The following is a 26,774-nucleotide window of genomic DNA, read 5'->3' on the forward strand; positions in this document are numbered from 1 at the left end:
ACTCTTGCCTAAGTTACGCTGCGCTACCACAGTACTGGCTGCCAAATATAGCAATACCATCCTATTTTTAATCGTGACAACTGCACCAGAATGGCATGCAAGTTGCCAAAACATAGTTATTTTTAAATAAAAGTAATTTGTTATTTTAAATTAAGTGCTAATTCTGAAGGACCACCATATTTGGTAAAATAATTTGAAACCCATATAATCTAAAACCAGGTTTACAACCCAAAAGGTGTTTTGCTATCTTGGAAGCATTCTTGAACTTAAGAGACATAAACCAGTCAGCTTTCAAATACAGCTCTGTAACTGCCAAATAACCTGTTTTTAAATGGAGGCTTGAAAAACCTCCAAGATTTTCTCTAAGTACACTGAAATAAAATTAGAGTTTAACAGATACGTTTCTTATTTACATCACATCCTTGATATTGAAGAAGCCAAACCCAATAAATAATGAAAATATTTACAGTTCTAATCTGACAGCCTTACTGCACGAATACAGTACCATTTCAGGTCACTACAGATGAATGCCAATTCTTATTTTTTATTTCTATTTAAGCAATATATTTCTACAGACATCAGATCACTTAAACATTTATTTGCATCTGCCTATCCTTTTGGCTAAGTTACAAGTTGTACCATACACAAGAATGTCCTCAGTGGGTCAGACCAACTGAGTGTCTTGCCAGTATCCTCCTTCTGACACTGTTCAGTAGTGGATGCTTATGATAGAGTACAACAGGACAGACAGTGATATCCTTAGTTTTCCCTCCCCATTTCCAGCAGTCTGCTGCTCAAAGACATCTTCAGTGAGAGGCAGTATATAAAATGCAAAGATATGTATTTCTTCTTTCCATGAATATGACTAATTGGCTTAGAACCCACATACACTTGTGGCACTTCATAAGCTCTGCTCACAAAATTAAACTATGGATTCTGGGAATAAGTATCTCCTCCTGTTTTGAACCTGTCACCCGACCATTCAGTTTAGTGACACCTCGTTTTTGCATTGTGAGAAGCAATTAACAATCAGTCTGTATTTATTCAGAAACTCCTGATTTTAGAAACCTCTCTTACATGCCAGTGGCTATCTCTCTCTTCCAGGTCAAACAGTCCTAACCTAGTTCTTCCTTGTACTGATGCCGTCCTTAATGTTAATAACCTTCAATTAGCCTTGTTGCCTTCCTGTTGACTTCCTACAATGTTCTTTTTAAAATGGAGTGAAACATCATACATTTATAAGATGGCATAATTTCTAGAAATCCCACTCTGTATGTCTGTCTACTACTGAGTATCAGTTTAAATCCAAGATCTGTTTCCTGAATTATAATATCTAGCTCACAAGCCAACAATATTTATGTAAAATCAGGATTGTTTTATCCCCTGTGCAATCATTCATTTTTGTTGTACTGAGACTTCTGATTTGCTTAAAAAAAGTACTACTGGCTTTTACTTTATAACTCTGCGGTTTAGTCTTCAGAAGATTTTAACTCTGCTTTATTTTGTATTTAATGTTCCATAAATGTAGATTCTTCCCTATTTGTTTTCCATGCAGGCACTACATTTTCCTTTCAGGAGACAGTGTCTTAGCTTCTCATAGCTACCTCTTTTACCACGTAGGCCTTTAACCACTTAGGTCTCTTTTGCCAGGGTATGTGGGCAGAAAGTGTCTTTCTAAGACCTTTTCAGTTACTGCAGCAGGTAAGCATTCTATCCTTTTGGCTACCAGTTATGTGTCTTCATTTTTAAATTTTTAGTAGTTTCCTTTCTTGGTCCTAACATAGTACTAGTAGTAAATTATTTGGCTTTTTTTTTTTTTCTGCACCAATTCACACACAATACATCATGTAATTCTTAAGAGTGGCTCGGTTAAGGAGCTTGGAAGAGGAATTTAAGGTTCGTAAGACAGAATGTGGTATTGCGATGATCCTATAAACTGTTAATTTAATAGCTAGGAAAAAAAAAAAGACATTTCACTATTCAAGAGAAACTACAACTGAGGATTCACAAGACACTGGACTTTCAACCTTCTATTCCTCATTCTTACTCTCAATTTAAGATATTTCAGTAGCTGTCTGAAACCTGCTGAAATTCTTGAAATCCCTAACAGAGCTGTAAAAACATTGTGTTTGTACACAGAACCAAGTCAGTAAAGGTAATTTTGAAAATGCATTTAAAAATACGCAATGAAATCAAAACAAGCAATATACTCACTAATGAAATATAAGAACTGTTTAAAAATGCAGAGCCATACTGTTCTTAAGTATGGACAGTGCACAAAGCTGAATCAGTTAAGCAGGAAGGGAGATTTAATAAAATTTGACTGCTGTTTGATGCTTTTTCATTCAGCAAACAGTTAGCACTGTTTGGCGTTACTGATATTGCAGCAGAGCTACCAAAACAAGTGTGTGTGCATGCTCCAGTCACTTTTGTAAGAGTCCTAGCATCTTAACTGAAGAGGTTATGAACACTGGGGTGATGATACTGATGGCAGTTGCACGGTAGCGGATGAGAAGTGTCTGGGGACAAAAGCCTCCAGCACTAGTCAAACAGATAGGATAAAATGTTTTAAACAAGCTAAACCTAGACTGACAGATGTACTCAACTCAGTGCCCCAAAGAGTATCAGATGTTTTTTTAGAAACAGACAAAACCAAAGAAGAGACCTGGGTTCTTAGATGTATTTACTAAAAGACTAGAAAATTTTACTAAAATCACATGCAGTGGTATTCAGTACTGGAATGGCTAATCCACTTTGGTAATTCACATCTGCCCTACAAAGTTTTTCCTTCTATACTTCTTAACCTCTAAGCAGGTCTGACCATTACTCATCTTGAGATTCTGAGAAGCTTGAAGACTTGAGTTAGATGATCACAAAGCATTTCCATTTAGTTCTTGAACTAAAAACGCAAGTAGTACACTTGGAAGCAATGACTTTACTTAAAACCAAGCAAATGAACAAAAAACAACCAGAAAAGCCTGTGTGGAATAGATAGGACATCTTGAGTAGGTCCTTAAGACAGTAATATTAGACAATGAACAAATCCGGCAAAAACCTTTAAGAGGAGTTGATTCAAGACTGAATATTCCATGATCTGATCGAGCTTTTTCAATATAGCAGACCGTCTGACTGGCTCCTCTGACATTATTTTGTAGTTGATTTGCTATGGGCAACAAAATAGGCCAGGGCTATGCCACAAATACCCTGAAGGCCGAACATCCCAACAGAAAAAATGCTGAATGCAAAAGGAGGATTTCTGTGGATTTACTGAGGCAGCAGAACAAAATGGCCAAAAGAAAGCTTCTGAGACCTATTAAACTAAGGCTTTTTTCTTTCCCTCACTTTAAAAAAAACCAACAACATATCTTTTGCAGATTTCACAGTGTACTGACATATTACGAATGCCAGCCTTTTGATCTTGGATTTTTTCCTGGTTTAGTTTCCTGGGTGTCTTTTGATTTCAATTTTCACTCCTACTCTTCATACAGAACAGCTCAGTGAACTTTGTTGTACTTAGTAACATTTGAAAGGACAAAAAATGGCATCAAATCTCAAGACAGCTGTGGTAAGCAAACTTGCAGTTTCCAGAGCCCTTCTACAGGAAGAATGGGTTTAGACCCCAATAAACTAGACTGTACATCTTCAAAAGAGCAGAACCATCTTTTGGAGAGGTAAAAAAGTTCAAGCACATAGTCCTCCTAAACATTTAATGGCAAAACATGGTAAGCTTTGACATTGAAGGTTGTTAACTGCTGCCACTGAGTATTAGTCCTGTCTGCCCACATAAAATCTAAAATAAATTACTTTTTCATTTGATAGTTTTAACTCTAATCCTAGAAATCAAGATGTCATCTCTGGAAACAAATGACAGTTATAAGCACTACAGGGTACTGAGTGCTGGTGAAAACAGAAGTGCAACTGGAACAGTTTCAGCTCCAAACTGTGTAGACAGATCCAGTGCTAATCCAATTGCTATTCTGACTTTGAATACGTAGAATGTTTGCCTCTTTTATCACAGTTTCACTGTCACCCAACATATGGAAATATAGTCACAACTACCTCCTCAATATATAGTAATACAGTAGATCTGAGGGTTTTTTTTTTTGTTTCTAATTATCACTACAAAAGTTAGGCATTTTAATTTGAGTTCCTCATGTTTAATTTAAAGCTGACTTAAATACTCTAAAATAACATTGTCCCCAGAACGCAAGCTAGAAAAATCCAAAACACCCCCCGCCCCCAAAATATAACTGACACATGGTTAATTGAAACCAGAAAAAAGAAACCTAAATTATAATTAATGTGTGGTTAAACCTCTGTAGTATTTAAATTTTATCGTACTTACTATTCAGGATCTGAAACAAGATCCAGAGCCTTCATTACGTCTTCTAGTAGAGAGTCAGATATAAAACCATTATCTGAAGAAGTAGCAAAGCTCCTCATTAGGAAAAGAAACAAGCTTTCCATAAGTACACATTTTACTCAAAAATACAAACATTACATATCTTTATCTTTAAAATTTGCAAGTGTGAGGTTCTAGAAGGAACATAGTTTTCAAACACTTCTCTCCCTCTTCAAAAAAGAAAGAGAACTATAACACAGAAACTCTGTTTACTGTTCATACACTCAGTAGCTTAATACTCACTAAGAATTCAATCTTTTTATAGCAATCTCCATCTCCGCTAGATACCTGGGGATGACAACTGTACTTTTTTTCCCTTTTGATTAATTAAACCAGCACCTGAATGGTGGACATCCTCTGCTTTCCAAAACATAAGAAAATTTTCTGTGTATGCCACATGCATTCAAGAACAAAATTTAATGAAGAATGCGATCACAGTGGATCAGTTATTTTAGGAAAATGTAAGGGAAATCAAATTATATTTAAGCTTTATGTTAATTAGAAAGAACATTACAAGGTTAAAAATCTTATGCTACAAGAACTCAGCTCCACAGCATTATACGCAACCTCCCTTACTATAGAATTCTCAGAAAATTTCTTCACATCACTTGTAGATTGACTTCTGCATAGAAAATACCTACTCTTACATACTAAGTATTTAATTCTTCTCTTAATCAGCTCAAGTATAAACAGGGTATTACCCTGGCATGGAATTTGAAATGGATTTTAAAGTGCAGTATTTGAAACAAATTTCAGAAAATGATGGTCCTCTTTTTTGAAGAGACACCCCTACACGATGCAGAACTCATCACTACCTGGAATTTGTCTCTGCTAGTGAGTACATTTCAACTAAAAAAATCTTATTTCAACATGAAGTACAGCCCTTACCCTCAGGGTCGTATGTCTGGAAAACCCTTCTAGCTTGTTCTGAAGGCGCTTCAGGAGCAACAAGAGCCATATCCTTAGGGAAGAAAAAAAAAAAGGAAAAAAAAAAAAACGAAGAAGAAAGCTGTCAGAATATTCTTAATTCAGATCCAGATTACTAAGGCAATGCTTAGCCATGCTACACAGCGTTGGACCTTAAATTAATGAAAATGTAAATATAACAGAAGAAAAATTTAGGTAATTTGGCAATATTGCTGGTATGTTAACGATTATTCCGCAGACTTCTATACAAACTTTACGTAACTCTCTTTGTGCAGATGTTATGGCACAAAAGCTAATTGGAGAATATATATATTATGTGGAGTTTTAGATTTATAGTATTGTTCCTCATGTCAGAAAACACACATACACGTACCCAGTGAAATTTATTCAGTGTACTATGAATACAATGAAATATATAAACATTATTTAGATAGAAAACTGTTAGAGAATGTTTTAAAGCCCATCTCATAGACTGGCAGAACATCAATTCATTAGCTGCATGAAAAAGTATGATTTCAACAGCAGCTATTGTAATGCTTCTATTTATCTGTGACTTTTTTCATTTCAAATACAATCATGCTTTCCAAAACATATGCGGAGGCACACTATTGAAAACCAGCAATAAGCACAGCCCTCTGGTTTTATGCCCCCAAAATTACTAGGAAAAAAAGTGAAATTGGTAAGTTACTCATAAGAAATTAAAGGTGGCATAAATAGTAAGAAATGCACCTATTCAAGACACCCTTTAGTCTAAAAAGATATAAAGATCTGATATTCAAATTGAAGATAAAACTCCAAAATAGAGCTCCAAAACCTGCTTGCTAGGAGTACTTAAATTCCTGCATCTCCTCTTGCAAATTTACAATCGCCCATGTTGTTTTTCCACAAAGAAAGGAAAATGAAAAACTTGCTCAGAGGGCAACACTGCATTTGGCAATACCAGTGCATAGTTTTTCTTCCTGTTGAAGTGAAAACGTGATGTTACCTGCTATGCTACGAACAGTAAAAACCCCAGAAACAGCAGCACTGACACTACTCCGAGTAATATTAAACTCTGAGAAACGTGCTTTTGTTTGTATTAAGCGAACTAATTTGTTACAAAACAAAGTGTCCTCGAGTTACATTAAAGTCTTTTATAAAGTATATGTTTTTGTTTTTTTCCTGTTCACTTCCTGTTCAGCTCAACTTTGCTTTCTGAAGATGACTTAGATTCTCCTGAAACAGAAAATCACAACACCATCCTCTCATTGTACCTGTATGTCCTAACAGTGAACTTTGGTTCAAACCATACAAATCTGTAAGTGTGAAGGAAAGCCCAGAAAAGAAATCAGAAAATGCAGAACTAAAAGATGCATAATGACCTACTGTTCTTTTAACAGATTAAGAGACCTGCTTTGGGGAAGGAACAGAAGCCAATCATACATTTGACCAGAATTCAATTCTTACCCAGTTTCTCTTAATAGCTGACTCCAAATCAGTCAAGAATTTAAGTATATACCTAGTGGCATCCAGCATATACTTAAAAACTTTCCTGAATGAAAGCCAACTGCCTAGGACACACCAATAAGAGTAACGAGAAACACAACATATGCTTAAAAATAATAGGCAACAGTTTTACTTTTAACAGATAAATGATACAGCTATTTCTGACATACGGTGCAAACAACGGGGGGTTACAGAGCTCCTCTCATTTCCATGTAGAGGAGAGACAAGAATTTGGTATTATACGGGATTATATTAGACAAAAAAGAGACATCTGTGCTGCCTTCCAAGGGTCTACATCAGTAGCCCATTATATACTTTCACTCCTAAGGGCTACTCCATTGCCACTTCAGCACAATGCAAACATCTACATTACAAAGTGAAGCAGTGCATAGAGGGAAGGACTGCAGTTCAATTTGCTGTGATGTACTGAAGGGAGTATCCACACTGCAACTTTACGGGCAATGAAGTTTGTGCCAAATGTCAGATTAGAAAGAATCCTCCAGTGTGAGGGTGATGGAACAGGTTTTCCTGAGGAGCTGTGGCTGCCCCATCCCTAGCAGTGTTCAAAGTCAGGCTGGACGGGGCTTGGAGCAGCCTGGTCTACTGGAACATGTGGCTGGGGGGTTGGAACTAGATGACCTTTAAAGTGCTTTCCAGCCCAATCCATTCTGTGATTCTGTACCTAGAACACCCACAGAAAATCAGTACTTTAACAGTGTATCTTCATGTTTATGTATATTCAAATATTTTCCTTAAACTATGTTGTAGATAAAGAGACCATAGTGTTTTAATAACATCTACAGCTCAACATAATAGGTTCATGATGCTGAACTATGTATAAAGTTGTGCAGTTGTTGAGTATAGATTCTCTACGATTCTCTACAATAACTCTTCTATAACTGGTAATGTTAATGTGATTATATAAGGTACACACATACACTGTAAAATTTGATAATATGTGACCAACTCTTAAATAATTTGGAATACTCTGGAAGTTTAATTTTTGGGGGTCAGTATTACAGAACATACTAAGTAGGAGTAGATTTCATTATCAGTAAATTACAGTAAACTACTGCAAATAATTCTCAGTTTAAAATCGATGGTGCCGTAGTATATGCAGCTTATTAACAACAAAATGGTCATTGATTTTAATATTCAGGGTTTCACTACAAAGAGGGGATCTTTTTATGGTAGGCTCCTATTAATGATTAGCAGCTCATGGAGCCACTGTAACAAGGGAGAACTCTTAAAATTTCCATGATATGGAAGGATATAACCAATGGAACTTCCAACTGCACAGGCGTTATTTAAAATGCAAACTACATAGTTCTACTTTGGTTTATGAGCATGCAGTTCTTTCCATAAAATCTTAGTGTAATCCAAGAATAAAGACTATCATTAGCACTGTTCTCCCTCCCCCCAAATTATCTTGTTAACGCTGTTCTTTCCACAGTTTCATGTGACTAAAACCAGATTTTTTAAAATAAATCTCCTGCAACTACCAACAATATTTATTTTTTTTTTGATAGACCGATTAAAGAGTGTGCATTTCTGTTGGCATTTTGGCTTTCCAGATTACTTCAGTTATTTTAGTCACTGAATGCACTACTTAGTACTGAAAATTCTCCATGTCTTTCAACTGAACTTTCAAATACGGTAAAGCCTCCCAATTATTACATGTTAATGCTTTTTATTTATTGAATGTGATTTATTGATACTCTAAGCAAGTCATTTCAGGGGGAAACTTAAAAAAGTTACCTGCCTTGGAGACATTACCAAAACCCTGCATCTCTTATCTTAAAAATAATTCTAGTTTTCAATTGAGACTGTTGTACTACAAATAGTTAAAACCGCAAGATTTTAATCCTGTATATACAAATCCCATGCACTGTCTAACTTCAGATGTCATTCACTTCCAGTATCCAGAAAACTTTAAAAGTTCAACTAGTCCATATATTTGTTTCTAGGGAGAAAGAAAGTAACATACCTCCTTCAGGCAGCAAGGCTGAAAACGTGACAAATATCTAACAAAAACATACTTCAGCTGCCCAAGCCGATATTTCATCATATGTGCCAAAATATATCCCCCACCCCAGCCTTATGAATTGTTATTTTGATGTATCCCATGCATCGAAAGTTCCATATAAGGGAATCCCATCAACAGTTAATTATTATAATTATTTCCAATACTAAATACAACATGTCACAAAAATCATGTTTCACTCGTTGGCTCTTGTGATACACAAACAAGTCATTTTATATTACTTTGAAAATTTATTCTCATCAGTAGTACCAGTTATTTTAAGATCCCATGTTTACCCCCAGAGGCAAAAAATACTCTTTGTAAGTTTTAATGAAAACATTCCAGAAGTTTTCATTCTCCAAATCAAAAGCAGAACATAATGGCTAAGCCACGCTGAAATCCTGACTATGAATTTTTACAAAGATCCCACCCTGAAAGACCTGTTGCCCTTGAAAATGAAATCTGTTTACATATGGACTGCTCTACAGTTCTACACCAGCACTGCTGGGTGATATGTGGAAGAATTACATATTGTAGCACTAATCTCCTTCTTAAAAATTTGCCTAAAGGCAATATAGAATCACTGATAAATTATCAATTTGCTATAATCAGATCTGCAAGAACGAAGATTATTTAATCTAGTCTTGTATTACAGAGAAAAGCATGTATTTTTCAATGCTATAATCAGTGGCTTTCAAGCCATTAACTTTTCCAAAATGGTTTCCTAAGAAAACAAGGTTGATGAGATCTCTGAAACCAATTCCCATCTCTCTAGCTGACTTCTGAATCCACTGCCCAATTTCCATATTATTTAACAGACAGAATGGGGTCTCATGACTGGTTGTTGAAACTGGAAGCCAAGCAGGGAGGAAACATACTGGTTTGTGTGCCCACTGAGTGGAAGAGGGAACGCAGAATCCTGCTGTGAACTGCTATGTTGGGCAACAGGTACAGCCATTCAAACACTGCTAGCCCAAGCCCAGACCTGGACTGCATGCTGGTAATCCACAGGAGACAAGCGGTGTGTTATTATAGCAGGTACGAGTGTGTGGGAATGGGAAAAAGAGAGGTGCAAGACAGAGACGGAAAGATCAAAAATCGCTTCAGAAAGGGTCTATGAGACAAGCTGCTGGAAGACAGGCTTCAGATGGTTTATTCTTACCTAATGTGCTTTGACATAGAAACGCTTACGTGTGTAGTTTTAAATTAGCTTAAAGTAGTTGCACTGTTTCACTAACTACCCAGAAGCAACCTTGGATTTCTTCGAAGAACACTGCTTTATTAAGGTTCACATCACTCTTGAGGGCTTCAGAGATGGCAAAACATTTGGTGAAGATACAGACTGTTCTGACAGATGCTGGGGAGGAAGGTGGCAGCAAAAGACCACATCAGAAATCCAAAAATCATTTGATAAAAGCATGGGTCCAATAAAAAGGAGAATAATGGGCAGTTATGCCATTATCCGTGCCACTTCCATGAAGGAGCCCTGAAAAGGGACAGAATTGGAGAACTATGCTAGAGCAACAAAGCAAAGCAACTCCTAGAGACCTTACCTGTGAATTCCATACTGAAGCATTTGATGTTATTTGACATAAATGTCAGTTGAAAGACTGCCAGTTGGGCTCTTAACAGAAAGATGTTCAATGAAGACTAGTTCAAGACTCCCACTGCTGTTCAGGGACATCATCTGCACCAATAGTTTGGAAGGGCTGCTGCCCATAGCTGTTGCAGTGGTAGTATCCTCTAAAAACTGCTTATAGTGCTTTTCTTGTGCTGGCTGGTGGAATATGACATTGGTCTGCAGCGTGTTATCTTCTGTGATAGAAAATATTAAAAGTGTCAAAGTAGTGGAAAATACCCACAGAATACTAGGAGGAATAAAAGATTTTCCTGCTTGAGAGCTGTATGCAGAGGAACTGAAAGAAACGTCCTTGACTTAGTTGTCCCTACAGAAGAGCTCTGTAGCCACAACTGTTCCCACTTCAGAATGGCAGGTGTCTAAGATCATGTACTGTATCCTGCTCAGCCCTGAAAAGGGACTTCGCTCTACCTGGGATTCAGAAAAAGCCGAAAGAAAATCCTTTCCTTGAACAAGGGAGGAAAAAGACAAAAGGAAGCATGCCACCCCCATGGTAGCAAAGTTCTTGTCATAGGTTAGATAATAAAACACAGGCCTTGTAATTCAGACCAGCAGAAGATTACATAGTGTTCAAACTGTAGAGGTGGTGGTGGAGGAGAAACACTCACGGTAAGCAATTTGTTTCAGCAAGGTGGTTGAAAGGGAGCGAACTGGCTCTAGTTGCACTCTGCCTTGTGAGTAAGATTGAAAGGACTGCATTTACTTGGCAGTACCTCCAGCACCTTGGTGGTACTGCAAATGAAGAGAGATCTTAATATGGCAGAATGAAAAGCTACATAAGGACAACTACTTATTGAAATCCTTTTTCACCTTCACCCATACTACCCAGACAGAAGAAGGAGCCTGCTTGATCCAAGGGTGGGGTGAGGCTGTAGAGGAAAAGTAAACACAAACCAAGGAGCAAGAATTAGTAATAGAGAGATCTACAGTGAGCACGCTCTCAGCCTATCCATCTGGAAAGCAGGGCTTAACATACACTCAGCTAAGTTATGGAAACCTTAATATAAGGTTCATTCCTGTGGGAGAGGATGGTTTAATGAGACAGTCATCAAAAAAAGCCACAGCACTGTGGTCTTTCAAAAACCAGAGAAACTCAGACTACAGCAAATATATGTTTAACAGTTACATTGCCATAGATGATGGGTTTTTTTAGTTCAAAACATTGCAAGAAGGCAACAATTCACTTGTTGACACATAAAGTAAGAGCTTTTCAGCATGTTTCCTGCTTTGAAGGACAGATTATAAAAGATTACTGTAGAGTCATATACATTTGGTATATAGTTTGTTTTGGGGTTTTTTTCTTTTTAAATTATTATTCACTTGTTTTGCTCATCATCACAGAACAACGACTGCTCTGAAAGCAAAAATATGTTACTGGAATTATACACCAGGAGTTAGCAAACTTGAGTTTATTGGAATTCTCATCTAATTACTAAATTACATATTACCCTTCAGTTACAAGTTTAATCCAAAAGGGAGCTTTTCAAATTATCTGTTGTTTGCCATATTTAGACATTTATTTCTTTAGGACAGAATATAGTAGTATACAAATGCCAAACTTCATTCCAAAGAGGAACCAAACTGGAAATGGGCAAATCCCATGGTTTAGGACTCCCCAAAACTTCACAATATAATTTATTCAAGGGGAATAGTAGCTTCTATTATCATGCAACTTTTTTCCTACTTCAGGAAAATATCTGTATTAGATAACATTCCTATACCTAATACAGTTTCTGTATCTAATACTGTTGTATCTAATATATCTAATACATAATACTGTTATATCTAATATATCTAATACATAGACGTGAAGTGTTTGCTATAAAACCCGTGGTGAGCGTTAACATACTATTTGGCAATTACAATAAGGAGGTAGGAAATGAACAAGTATGACAGATGGGTTCATCCATCAAACTGATGTCTCTCCAATTTAGAAAGAAGGATGTCATGCAGGACAGTGTCAAACACTCTGCACAAGTCACAAGTCTAGATGACACCAACTGCTTTTCCCTGTCCATCAGTTCTGCAGCCCCATCATTGAAGGCCACCAAACTCTACCATCAGGCATCACTGTTTTTCATGTGCCTTTGCATGCCTCCCAGGAGAATATGCTCCAAGATTTTGCCAGGCACGGAAGTGAGACTGACTGGTCTGTAATTACTTGGGTCATCCATTTTCGCCTTCTTGAAAATGGGGGTTATGTTTTCTTTTTTCCAGTCATCGGGAACTTCACCTGACTGCCATGATTTTTCAAATACGATGGCCAGTGGCTTAGCAGCTTCATTTGCCAGCTCCTTCAGGACCCGCGGATGGATTTCATCAGGTCCCATGGATTTGTGCACAGTCAAGTTCCCAAGATGATGTCAAACCTGATCCTCTCCTACAGTGGGCCTAGGGTCTTCATTCTCACAGTCCCTGCGTCTGCCTTCCAAAACTTAAGCAGCAGGGCTAGCGCACTTGTCAGTGAAGGCTAACGCAAAGAGGTCATTAAGAACCTTGGCCTTCTCCAAATCTCTCACGCTCCGCCAGTGAGGGGGGGGGGCACAAAAGCCGGGAGGGAACAGAGACAGGACACCTGACCCAAACTAGCCAAAGCTAGTTCATTCCATACCACAGCACATCATGCCCTGCATATAAACTGGGGGGAGTTACCCAGAAGGCCCAGATTGCTGCTCAGGTCGGTCTGGGTATTGGTCACTGGGTGGTGAAAAATTGTACTGTGCATCACTGCTGTTTATATTTTTGTTTCCCTTTCCCCTTTTAATTTTATGCTCTCTCCCCTGGTTGTTTATTTTTTTATTATTGTTATTATTATTAGTATTAGTATCATATTGGACTTTAGTTTACATTCCTTTGATTCTCCTCCCCAACCCACCCAGGGGGGAAGGGAGGGATGACTGAACAGCTGTGTGGTGCTGAGTTACTGGCTGGCTCTAAACCACGACAACATTGTATTAAAAAAGGTGTGTTAAAAAACACTTGATGTCAGCACACAGTGAAAGGCTGTATCCCACTGCACTGCTACCTGAGCAATAGCATAAACAATACATCACTATTTAGTATAGCAGTAAACAGAATAATCATCGCAGAACTGAGTAGCGCATGAACCTGGAAAGGCTGGGGCACCTGACTAGTGGAATAAGCAAATGGTGGAGGAAAAAGTATTTTGGTTTTTACTTCATTTGGCATTAGGAATAGTACTTTTTTACGCAACACTTCTCTGTAAATACAAATTTGGTTGATATTTAAAAGCTGCAATACTATTAAAACCTCTGTAAATGTATTCATCATATTTAAACAATGAGCCAGAATGCCTCTTCCTCCAAATTTGAAAAACAGAGTATCTACCCGTCATGTGATGACTCAGGCCCAATGTCTTCACTATTGTATCAAATATAGCTGGAATCAACATTGGTTTCACACCTAAAAAGGATATAGAATAATACAATGAGGTTCTCAGCCTTTTTTCCTATGCTGTTTGTTGACTTTTAGAATTCACTTGATACAGTGACTTACAAACTATAAAACTGCATTTAGCAATGTCGTTGATGCATTTGCTATTTGCAAGCTGCACTGCATATACTACCAAAAAGACAAGACTAAAATTCGTTTCTTTAAAAAATAGCCTTTCATTTGATATGACAACATGCATACAAACTAGAAGTTGCTCATACCTTCCTTCCTGAAACCTTCCTTCCTGAAACAATTCCTTCTAGGTGTTAATAAATACTCTTATGTGGTAGACCCATTCCATTACCATTCCAGTCTCCAATTCCACTTTATATAATAAGTCACTCATTCAAATACGAGGAAAAGGTAGGTACTCCTCAGGACTGCTTTGTCTACAACTGGACCCACCATTTCCATACTACTTCATGCATTTTTCACAACAGGTGCTTTACACATTCGCTGCTACAATCTATACCACTAAAATATAGCCAGCTAACTTTCAGAAATAATGCGGCATTTAAGGTATAGCCAAAATATTGTTTCATGGAGATGACTGCACATTAGTCTCACACATTCCCACAGCCTAGTGCTAATCTTTAAAAATCAGATAAAGTTTATTTTTTAACAAACTGAAGCACAAACTCAGACAAAGGAAAGTAAACAGATCATATGCTTTGAAGGGAGCCAGGAAACTAGAAAACTGAATAAATTGATGATTGCTAGAATCACTTTTTTCCTAATTATATTTAAAATAGACTTGAAGTGATTAGGGAATACAATTTTTCTAAAAATGGTTAATGTGGTATACATGGTTATTACTTAGGCATATTTTCTTTGTGAGTTTTCCAAGTCAGGAGTGCTCCTATGACATATTGAGAGGTTAGCAGTTCACAAGAAATTCCTTCATTTTTCATTTGTGGACTTAGTACAGGTTCTCTTAATTCCACTCTTGCTTTCTTTCCTTCTTTCCTCCTTTCTTCCTTCCTTCCTTCCTCTGTTTTAAAGGGCATCTCATGGAACAAGTGGCTGTGCTTTTTTAGATGTGAATTTTCCTGGATCAAAAGTTCCTATTAGAACTGCCAGAACTATTCCTCACACCCCATTTTACAAGTTTTCATCTAACCTTGGAAATAGCATGCAAGGAATCAATACATTCTCTCATCTACCTCAGCACAAACCAGGATTAAAATGTGTAACATTTCAGGAGTAGTAATTCAGTGACACAAAACTTGGAACAATGAAAACAAAAATATATGAAAAATGGTATCATCTAAGCAGCTCTACACTCAACTACTTCCTATATAAAACTGAATCTCTTCCTCTGAAAGAAAACAGATGGATGAGAAGTATTTTCCCAAAAGGAAGTAATTTGCTGATTTGCTTAGGGGCATATACAATGACATTTCATGGTCTGTACCAGCCAACCACAAACACTGTCCTTAAATTACCATTGTGAAAGCTGCAGATAATGGGAGGAATGTTAAAAATTTCCTAAAACTTTAAGAACATATAGATATGACTAAATGGCTGAAATTAGTCAGAGAATTAGGGTAAACACAGTGAGCACAATTCTTTTAGAATGGTAAATCCCAAACAACTGGTTAGATTAACATTCAGAGTCTTACATCTCAGTTTAATGACCTCTACATTACAGTTTCTATGTTTCAACTCAAAGGCAAATGGTGCAAAACCACATGACTGAGTTACCTCCTTATGATCTTAGTGAGGACCACACTATGAGAAGTAGATCCTCATAATTGCTACTCATTATTATGGGATGAACAGCAGTTCCGACAAGAGCAATTGAAGCATTACAGGACCCTGACTTAATTCCTAGATGTTCTCCCTTTAGAGCTTTTGCCACAAATTATCAAAATGCCTTCTACTGCCCAAAGATCCATTGTCCAGTCTTCAAAGACATTCACTTCTTTACCACCCAACCTCAGGAACTGGAAGACCACCAGAATGCTCTTTAATACTTTTCACATGCAATTTCCTCAACATATATAGGTATGTTATTATACTCCAGCCCTGATAAAAATAGGTCATGTGATCTTAGATTCCATAGCTATGTCTTTCTATTCCTAGCTCAACATTTTTAGTTACTGTACTAGGCTAATAAAAACAAAAAAATCCATATAGCTGGATCTCCACTTCAACACCTCTTTGTAGCTGTGCAGCAGATCACACTCCATTCTTCTAATAATACCTCAAAGACTCCCAAATCCTGTGTAACTAGAGTCCTACCTGACTCTGGAAGATGGAGTGATGATCCTGTATCACCAGTCCTAAAACCAGGAAATCCAAGTCAGGCCCACTAAAATTCTGAAAAATTTAGTACAGTCTCTTGACTCTGATTTAGGATATGAGAATGTATGTCATAATCACAGTGTTTCCAGTCTACTGCATCAGACTATAATTTGGTCCAAGTAGTGTCTATACTGGATTTCATATGGCACAATGATCCACAAATCCTAACTTTCTAGTTCTGCAGATCAGCCCCAGCTGTCTACCACTTCCATCTTCCCACTCAACCTTTCTACTATACTCTACATATCTCTGCTCCTCTTGGAAGTCCAGAGCTCTCCAAGAAACTCTGAGGCCCAAAAGGATGTCAGGTAGGTTGTAAAACCAGAATTAGTTCTTTATCTCTTGGACTGGAGAGGGCATACCTGGCTTCTTCACAATCCTTCTTTTCCAAGCCTCGTGCAAAACATAGAAGAGAACATGTCCTGTGGAAAGTTCATATAGTCACTCCAACTGGCTTTGGGTTCCCCACTAGTTAAAAATTCTTTTAGTATAGCTGAAGTACAGCTATACTAAACCCAAGATATCTGATTTTTTTCCCCTGCAGCTATCGCAGTTGGCTGATCATTCCAACAAAGTGGAAAATGGGAAAATAAAAGGAGACAGAAATGTTTCTCCTGACCAAAGCCAAAAAATTGTATGACAGCAGAGCTTCTCATGAAAGCTACCTTCACTTAAAGCCTAAATTACATTTCTAATAACAAAAAAACTCCCCAAAACCCAGAGACCTCATAAATGACAGTGCTACAGATTTGTTGTATTTAGAGAAAATAAAGCCACTATGACTTTGGGTAAATTGATATAATGAACTTGTTTCATTAAAAAGAAATACGCCACCATACACCGTTGCATCACAAAGTCTGTTTTACTACAATGAAAAGTTTCAACAAAGTCTAGAAGTTGCATGGATAAACACTGTTGTGAAAATCACTGATAAGAAGAAGCAAAGCACAAGTTTTCCCATGGAAAACTTCACAAACAAATAAACTGCCCAGAAATGTCTGATCATAGAAAGAAACTCACACCTATGTTAGAAAAAAATATCATCCACAAGTACAAACTGAATAGACTCACGAAGAACAGAATAAGGTTTCGCATTATGGTCTGTGATCTTCCAAAGCTAGAATAGGGTAGATACCTTACAGAAGCATTTTATTTTGAGGTGCCCCTGCCAACTATGAGGCCTCAAAGTTGGCCTTTCTGTTAGGAAACTGATTTGGACAAAGCACCCCTTATGAACTACAGCGTTATTCAAAACAATTTTAATTCACTTAGCAATAGCATTCATACTCTGAAGCTTAAACCAACCAGTAACTTCAATTTTCTTTGGAGGTCCACAGATCCCACAAGAAACAACCTGCTCTACCATTCCTTTCAAAAAGGGGTCTCTTCCTACAGAAAGGAGCTCTTAATTTAACAGCTAATAGAAACACTTGAAGATTCACTGCTGATTTAGCCAGGTCGGAGCTATTGTCAGGAACAGAGCAGCATTTGCCTCCCTGCTGTTAATCAGCACACAGTTAAACCCTTCTTTAGCCCAGAAGTTATTTCTGCACATCTATATTCTTTCTATTAGATATCTAGACTGTCCCAAGCAGAACAAATTCCACTTACTGAGGGAAAATAAAGACTCTGAAGCCACATGCTCTGTAACTACTTCCTGAAGTAGAATTCTTCAAAATCTGATTTTGATTTCTTCTCTGATAAAGACTTTTTCAAAATTTGATTACCTGCTCTCACTGGTCATGGGAGCAAAAAACAAAAGGAAGGGCATAGCTATTTTTCACTATCTTCTTAAAGTACAGGAGTTCCAAGTTAAAGGATAAATACGATTTATTTGGATATATACAGGTTACTTTTGCAGAGATAAGAGCTGCTAACGCACACTAGTAATGGTTGAATTTTTACATATGCATCTTCTTTTCTTTCATGGTCACTGACATTTTCTGTTGGTGTTCTGAGATTATATGCTGTACGAAATAACACCTGCCCTTAGCCCAGTTCTGGTAAATACCACTGACCCAAATTCAGAATCTCCTATAGCAGTGTCAGTGTTTGTTCAGGTGTCCCTCTGATGAACTTTGGTGAAAAGGATTCTTTAGGAACAGAAGTGAATGTTCTTTCTTCTGAGAGACAATACTATCAAGGATGCTGAAGAACAGCCCTGAGAACATGCAGAACAGGTTACAGTGATCAAAGTCAGAAAAATAAATGTAATCCAAACCTGTAAGTACAGTCCCAACACAGCAGAACAGGCACATTTTCCTTGAAAAGCAGTAATTTGTAACTTGTTCAGATGTCTCAGCTAGGAGTTTAGTCTGCTTATCTGATTCTTCGAGTCTAGAAGTGCCACAATGCTGTAACTGAAAATGGACAGATGCTGTTGTGGCCTCTGTGCTTCAAGACCTGTGAATAAACTAAGGGAATTTTTAAAAAACTTACACAGCTCTGAAGTGTCCCCATGGACAGTTTCAAGTCACCAGACAGACACTCATTCCATCCTGTCTTTTAACTTCCAAAGAGTCTGAATTCAAACTTTCAGACAATGTGAATGTGCACATCAGCAGATAGTAGTTAGAAAGCAGCTATTAACCTGCTGTTATTCTTCCTATTGTTTGTACTGAAATATTTTCTTGTTCTATTTCATATAACATTTTCAACCTGTTGGCATTCTTCTTTGTAGCGTCTGACCACACTCTTGACATTCCTAAAGTTCTGAAGAGTCTCAGCTTGTTCCAACTTCCTATGTTACAAGCATCATAAAAATAACCAAGAACAGACCATACAGCACTTGATCCAGAGCATCACAGCTTTATCCCTATATCAAGTAATTTAAAGCTGCCCCAATTCTCACTTTTTTTCCTACAATAAAATAAAAAACCAGAAAACCAACCCAAACCCTAACAAAAAACAAAACCAAAAGTCCTTTAACTTTAAAGTTGATTTTTAGACAACATTTACAATACTGTCTATTTGCCTTACCACCATCTGACAGAGCATGCAGGAATACTTAGTGTGTCAGAAGAAAGCTTCCTTGATCGTTTTTGTTGGCCTGAGGCCATTTGAAAGTTTTCTTACTGAGAGGGAGGGAGGGAGGGCAGGGAGAGGCAGGAATGATGACTGCTTGGATTTAGCTGCCTATGAAGAACCTACATACTCATTTTCAGGGAAAATCTACCTTGTTGCAAATGCACAGTCCATTACCACTAGCAGCAATAGCCACCCTTATTTCTTCAGCAAATGTTAAATTTGTATAGCTGAGTATTAAGCAACTTTCTGGACTTATACACACACAGCTGTAACTGAAAGAAAGATAACACATTGGGATTAATCAGTTCTCCCTGCTAAAGTTTGTCGCCTCTCCAAACTATTGACACAAGCTTTTGCAGCTCTATTACGATATACATAAGTATAAGAGTTATGAAAAACTAACTGTTCAGGTGATACAGATACTCATATGTCCTTTCCAACTACATACCACACTCATCTGCAGAACAAGCTGTAATATTTTTATTAAATTCAGTGTTCCAGGTGTGGCCTCACAAGTGCTGAGTAGAGAGGGAGATGATCCACTGCACTTCAACTCGTTGTGTCTGCATGGTTGCCTCCAATATATATAACTGTAAGTAACTGTTTGGCTGGCAACAGATCAGCTAAGATCCAGGAAGAAAAATTACTGATATTCTCATCAATAAAACCTTTTGCTTGTTGAACCTCCCATGCTCGAGAAATGTCTCCACGACAGCAACGAAGATTGTCCCGCTCCCCAATTTTACCCTGCTACTTGTCCATAGTAGCACTAGCCTGGGAAGATTGCTTTATTCTAGGTTTCTAGGCCAAATTATTTTTATATCAACTAATGACAAAGGTGACTACTATTTTGCCTAGTAACTGCCTAATGTTCATCTATTTAATCATAAGGGTTTAGGCTCCTGTAAATCATAAGCAGCTTGAAAGAATTAAAGCTGCATTTACTTTTTTTCAAACTTAATCTGCACTACTTTTGGCTCCACAGTTCATTTTTCTCTTTCCATTCTGAAGATTTCTCTCTCATGTAATCAAAATCACCATCAAGACAGAAGTTACATCCTCAGTATCAAGCACCAGCCAGACAATTACACACACTACTTCAATAACTTGCTGACTAACCACTGGCAATTAATTCCAAGTTTCTTCCTGTAGTTTTTGGCATGTAGCTTCAACTGACAAAATAAATGGACTGCTGACATGATTTGTATTTCCACTGTAGCTGACATCTCTGCTCCACCTGAAATGTTCAGCAAGCTTAAATTTATAAATGGTGAGATCAGACATGCAAATTCCAGGACTCAGAACTTTGACACACCTTCAGCTCCTGCTTCTTTACATCAAATAAAAAAAAAAAAAAAAAAATCTAGGATATTCTTTGCCAAGCCTATGCTGCTTCCCTTCCCTGCTTTATTTCCTAAGATAATAATCACAACCTTCAGCTTTCTGCAGGCTAAGCGGAGTTCAGTGAAGAAAAAGGAACCAAGCTGTATTGGAGGCGCCAGACATTGATGCCAATTATGTTAAACCCAGCAAACAGGCCCCAGCATCCTAAGAGAAAGAGCATTAGAAAAAGATTTCTATCTGGAAAGGGTCACTGTAGGAACAAAACATTAAGAAGGTGTAGTAACATTCTAGACAGGTAAGGTATATTTGACTGGTATAACAGAGTGATTATGCCTATTTGCATCAGACTGCTATCTAGAAGACAAGGTACTGACTTCAATGGTATAATTCAGAAAAAAATGTGGATTAGATTTCAAAATTGAAATAAAAAAGCTTTACTGGTAAGAGAGGCAGAAAAAAAAAACCATTCAAAGGAGGATAAGGATTTTTCTGTCACCATGGAGTAAGGAAGAAAAAGCATTTATCAGACACAAGGGATTCAGGGAAGCTCTAGCACAGCATTTGCAGCAGAATCTGCAAAAAAAAAAATACTCAGTGTGCAACACAGACTAATTAATTTAAAGGATTTTTAAATTTAAAGGTAAAGAACCACTGCCACATGCAAATTCTCATTGTACTGGGAGGTTTGTTCGTTTTTCTAAGAAAAATCTTAGGTTTTGTGTTCCCTTTTTAAAGATTAATTTCCCTAAAGAAAACTTTGGCCTAAATAGCTCAACTTTGTCTTATGTTCTAGTACTTACTTTCAAGATTTAAACCTACGATAGTCATTCATTTGTAAGATACTAAGGATAGGAAAGCTCATTTCTAGTAAGTACTAATAAATGTACTAGTAAGTAGCATTTAAAGTTTCAACAGCTATTTTTAAGCAGAAAGAAGTGTTGCATAGAAATAGAAAAATGTAAGTAAAGCAACTTAAATCTTCAACTAAAGAAACAGAAACTGTCTTCTCAGAAAATTTGGTCTCATATTTTGAGAACTCATCTGAAAAGCTTTTTGTATGTTCTACAGATTACAGTACATACTTGATAAAATAAATATAAGGAATTTATTATTACAGTCCTGATACATATTTTAAATCTAGAATAAATACAAGGAATTATTATTAGAGTGTTGATACTGAATTTAAATCCAGAACAATAAACTATGGTTATAGATTAAAAATTGTGAAAGTACTGTCCGGGAGATTAAACTACGAAGAGGCACCTACACATAACTATTTCCTTTTTATATCTCTCACACTATAGAAATTTAACACAGTGCTTACCCCAATTATGGTATTCTAAAGCGTAACCTTCCCCCAACCTAATAAATTAATCTAGAACTGAAAGACTTTACTAAAATTTATGAGATATCATTAAACCATATAAACAACTCTGCCTTAAAGGGAAGGCTTAATTAAAACATTTGGTGACTACATTTTTACATTAAAGCCACATGAAACTCACACTGTAGCAAGATCTGAACTTTGAATTTATGCGGTGTTTATCTGCCCGAGGTTACCAAAAAATCATATCGAAAATACCTTAGCAAAAAAGACTGTGAGGTGCGTTTCACTGCCAAGTATCCAAATGGGAAATTTTGGAGATTTCAAATAGGAACCAACCTAAAAAAGTGCAACAAAATCAGAAACACAAAGCAAACCCAAAAGATTCATCTAGTTAGTGATCAAGTTAATGAGAATTCAGTTAGTGGAGTTCCAACTGCTCTGAAAACTAATATAAAACATCAATGAGATGACAAAACAGTCTAAAATACTTAGATTTTAATTTCGATCACTGGGTTTTTTTTTTTTTGTTTTTTTTTTTTTTTTTTTTGACAAGATAGCTTACGATAATTAACTGAAATAAAACAGCAGTGAGATTGTAGTATCAACAATATCCCTTATTTCACCATTGGAGACATGCTTCAAACTGTACATAAATACTCTTATGCTTAACAATACTACAACTGGATGTTAAATGAGGCAGAAGTCCACATGACTTATTAGCTGGTTTTGGATGAATCAACTCAGAACTGACATTTTCTTAATAAACGGACAGTTAGTTACAGTCAATACACCAGTGCTGTGCAAACTACTTAATCCTCTTTAACCTTGACATAAGCTACAGGTATTCAGTAGAGATTGACAAGAATAATCAAAAAGCCTTTTGAAATTGAGTAGTAACATTGTTTCAAAGTTGTATTTGTAAAGCAAGAAATGTACAACAGGAAGAAACAATATGGACTAGGCTGCACTTCAGTTACTTTCAAATGTTCACAGATAAATACGTAAGTAGCTTTTAGGTCTTCAACATATTCTATTCAGAATACACTTACTTTACAGTTGTTTTACCATATTTACTTATGGCTCTTAAATTGAAGACAGTGATAGCATAAAACAACAATAAAACTGCAACATTCATCCACTGTGAGACTTCAGAGTTTTATCAGCATCTGCATAACTTGCATTAAGCCTTATTTTAGTAAAAATGTAAGCTTCTGCCTGGCTATATTACATTGGTACAATAAAGTTCTAATTTAAATAGCAACAACATTTTCCCAGTAAGATGCATTTAACAACTTTTTCATGTATTTGTTTTTCATGCGGCATTATAAGGTCCTTTGCAACCCTAACTATTCTATGATTCTATGATTATTCTCAGGTTTAATGTCAACATACTCTGAAAATTCTTTAGTATCTCAAATTCACAGTGAAGCTGTTAGCAATACTGTCTAAGAGGTCAACACCACCTTAATAAAGTTCTTAAATGATGCATAAAACTGCTTACCTTACAATATCTCAGAGATTCCATCAATGTCAAAAAGCCTACTGTTGCCTGTTTATGTATACCAAGAAGTTCTGTTCAAAACAAAACAAAAAATTACAAGAAAAATCTGAAAAGACTCTTCTAAGCAGGTTTGGGTTTTTTTTAACTTTAAAAATTGATCAACTAACAACAATTCTAAGAATCATGCAGTGTTAGCAACAATAGCAAAACATCATGATATAGTCAAAGGCCAGTAACAGTTTCATAACTTCCCTCTCTAAGAGCCAAAAGTACAAGTTTACTGTTGATAGCCTTTTTTCAAAAGCTGTTGGATTTGGTAGAATACCAAGTACTTGTAACTTGCACCAGAATTATTCTCAGAAAAATTTAAGAAAAGCAGCTATCTTGAAGAGGAAAGAATCCCATATATATGCATATATGTGTTACCCCACACTCCCACCCTTTTTTTTTTTTTTTTTTCAGAGATAGTTCTCTGGTAGTTTTTATCCTTCATAATTTCACACTCTGAATAATAAAACAACTTTGCAACTAATAGTTTTGTTTGTAGGAAAGAAAGCATTTACTCTATTTGGCATTCTGTTCTGACTTCCACTTAATGCATCCTACAGCTCTCAAACACACACACAGCTGTCAGGAATAGCTGAAATATTTATGTACAACTGATTGGAAGAGCACTTACAGACCCTTATTGAAGAATAAAAGTACTTCAAAATTTAAGCTTAGAAACTAGCTATAAGCATAAGGATTTGAAGAAGCTCTGGGCTTACATACATATCATCGCAGCAGTGCAAGTATTGTCTACTTGGAACATTTCTGCTAGGTCCCCAAACTACCTAAATAAAGAGCAGTACATGCCTGATCCTGCAAATAAACATGGGAACACACACCATGACCAATTTAAAAATATCTGTATTTCCTTTTTTTCAGAGCACAATGACTTTCTATTTGAAAGTTCCCTCTAAAGCACTAAGTTCCAACTATGTTTTTTAACACTGATAATTCATGTACAACAGCATAAAACTATGACAACCTTCATTGATGGGCTAAAGCCTCAGGACCACAGGAAGTAAAATAAACTCTTCTAAATATTTCTGGACTTCCAAAAACCAACTCTGCATTTCACCGTAACTCATAGCACTAGGCATGGGATGCCATGGTTTCTTCACCAACTTCAAGCTTACCTCACTGAATTTTGCAACAGTGAAGAAGTTATAGTGATGGCTTAGCATTTTCCTCTACTGTTTAGCAAAAGAAACCCAAACAAAACAAACCCCACCCCCCAAAAAAAACCCAAACCACAACCCAAAGAAACAAACAAAAAGAACCCCAAAAAACCAACGAAACAAAAAAAAAAAACAAGCCCAAACAACTGAAACCAAACAAAAACCCAACTTCAACAAAACAACTGCCAAAACCTTACAAATACTAACTTGTTCCTTGCCTTTGTGGCCTGGAAGTACAACTGCTTCCTTGGAGTTGTCAGCTATACATATCAAAAGGTTCTTTTTACAGTGCAGAATCCTTTGATTTGAAACTGTGTTTTTAAGGATTATCTTCAAACTTGCCTGGAATTAAAACATTAAGGGGGGCACAGATAATACTTTGCAGCAGCCCATTATCTCACTGACTTATAGCTATGTTGCTATAAACTACCATTTGCTGAAACAATTCATCCTTTGAGCTGAGGGCAAGAGAATTAGCCTAAATAAAAACCAAAAAACCCACTAGTGAAGGATCCTTCAAACTAGGGAAGAGCTACTTTTCAGAAATAGCACATTTATATGTGCAATGAAGGGAAATGAATGGCAGAAGTAAGCAACAGAATGTTAAAATTTTAACACATCACATGTATTTCTTAAAAATCATTCACAGATATCAATGTAAAGTTCAGTCGGCTAAACTAAGGCTTCAGATTTAGTAGCTAATGCTCAGATCAGTACAGCAAAGTCACATATAAATAATACTTAGTACTCAGAAAATGATTTGGAATAATTCTATGATTTAAGTATTTTCTTCCCTTTACAGATAACTGAGTATCTCATAGTCAAGCTACATTGACTGTGTATGTGAAAGCTGTTAGGTTAACTTCAGCACAGTCATGGGTCTACCCATGCCTCCTTCAGAATTAGTCAACTGGTAAGACAGGAACAAAACCAAAAATCACTCTTCTATGAGTTACAAGGAAACAAAGGAAACCAAGCTGCTCTAAATCAAAGTTCATCCCTGTTTATATAATCACCTGACCGAAAAAAAAAAACCCACCAAAACACACACCTGCAAGAGATCTGGTAACACCAAAGATCACCTAAGAAAACGAATATGTACACCTCTTGTCAGAAAGTTAGCTCCTCCTTTTTCAAAATGTACTCTTGCAACGTACTTCAATTTCTAAAAAGGGAGAAACCTCAAGCCTTTACAAAAAAAAAAACAGGTCCAAACAAACGCCGGTTTTAAAAATCTAGTGATAGCTTCCAACCGTATCGGATACCGCCACCTAGTGACAACAGAAACACATCAAGAATTCCTGGACACTACTTAGAAAAACCTATTACAGCATTTTCTATATTTATATTAAATTGCTACACGTCCCATAAGAATTAAACTCTTTAATAAAAGAGAAAAAAATATATTCACCTCCCTATATTCTTCCTATTGTGGATAATTGTGGCAAGAGAGGAGAATATAGTAAGAAGAAAGATTTAAAAGGGAATACACAGAAAGTTAAAGAAGATGCATCATTCCACTGGTATTCTTAGCAGTGGTAACCAAGAATAATTCCAGTTAGTAACTCCTAGCATATTTAGAAAATACGCAATACTGTAAGAGTCAGAGCTCTGAGTATAATCTGCAAATTACCTGGTAATGCCTTAAGTTTCTAATTTAGTATAGATTTTTGTCACTGATAAAATTACTGGCAGGACCTTTAAAATGGCTTTAAAATAATTTAAGAAATTTACTTCTTAATTAAAAATTTATTACCTAAACAGCTGAACATGAGGTAAAGCAGCTTTATGTAACTTCTGAGTAAAAACTGTAAGGCAAATGCTGTTTCAGAAACTCAATTTAGTAAACGTGTTTACTTATGATAACAGCATCACCTAACTAGCATCTTTTCCATTCCTGCGTTGTGGCTGAATCTTCACACTGCTGCCCCTGCAAATATGCCATGAACCACATCACATCCATTGCTTTCTGCAGTTCCTTAGCACCGCTGTTCCCCCAATACCAGGGATACCTCTCCTGTCCCTCAGTTTCAGAAGTTCCTAATTGCAGAAGTACCTGAAATCTTTCCATTATACATGGAAAGATAAAGCAGCACTGTCAATCAACTCTGTACAA

General features: G+C 36.7%; 1 protein-coding gene across 11 annotated transcripts in view; it reads right to left on the reverse strand.

The window, feature by feature from the left end:
- Positions 1-26,774, reverse strand: part of MINDY3 (MINDY lysine 48 deubiquitinase 3) — a 50,871-nt gene that overhangs the window by 4,580 nt on the left and 19,517 nt on the right. For 3 of the 11 annotated variants that reach the window (XM_065666476.1, XM_065666482.1, XM_065666481.1), the window contains 4 exons: positions 23,436-23,506; positions 22,190-22,270; positions 5,291-5,363; positions 4,346-4,418 (listed from right to left, as the gene is read on the reverse strand). In XM_065666476.1, coding sequence (XP_065522548.1) covers positions 4,346-4,418; positions 5,291-5,363; positions 22,190-22,270; positions 23,436-23,506 — 298 coding nt within the window. The other 8 variants (XR_010609915.1, XR_010609914.1, XR_010609916.1 and 5 more) reach the window with 8 other exon arrangements.

The sequence above is a fragment of the Lathamus discolor genome, chromosome 2, assembly GCF_037157495.1.
Source record: "Lathamus discolor isolate bLatDis1 chromosome 2, bLatDis1.hap1, whole genome shotgun sequence".
In the NCBI taxonomy this organism is placed as follows: Eukaryota; Metazoa; Chordata; class Aves; order Psittaciformes; family Psittacidae; genus Lathamus; species Lathamus discolor.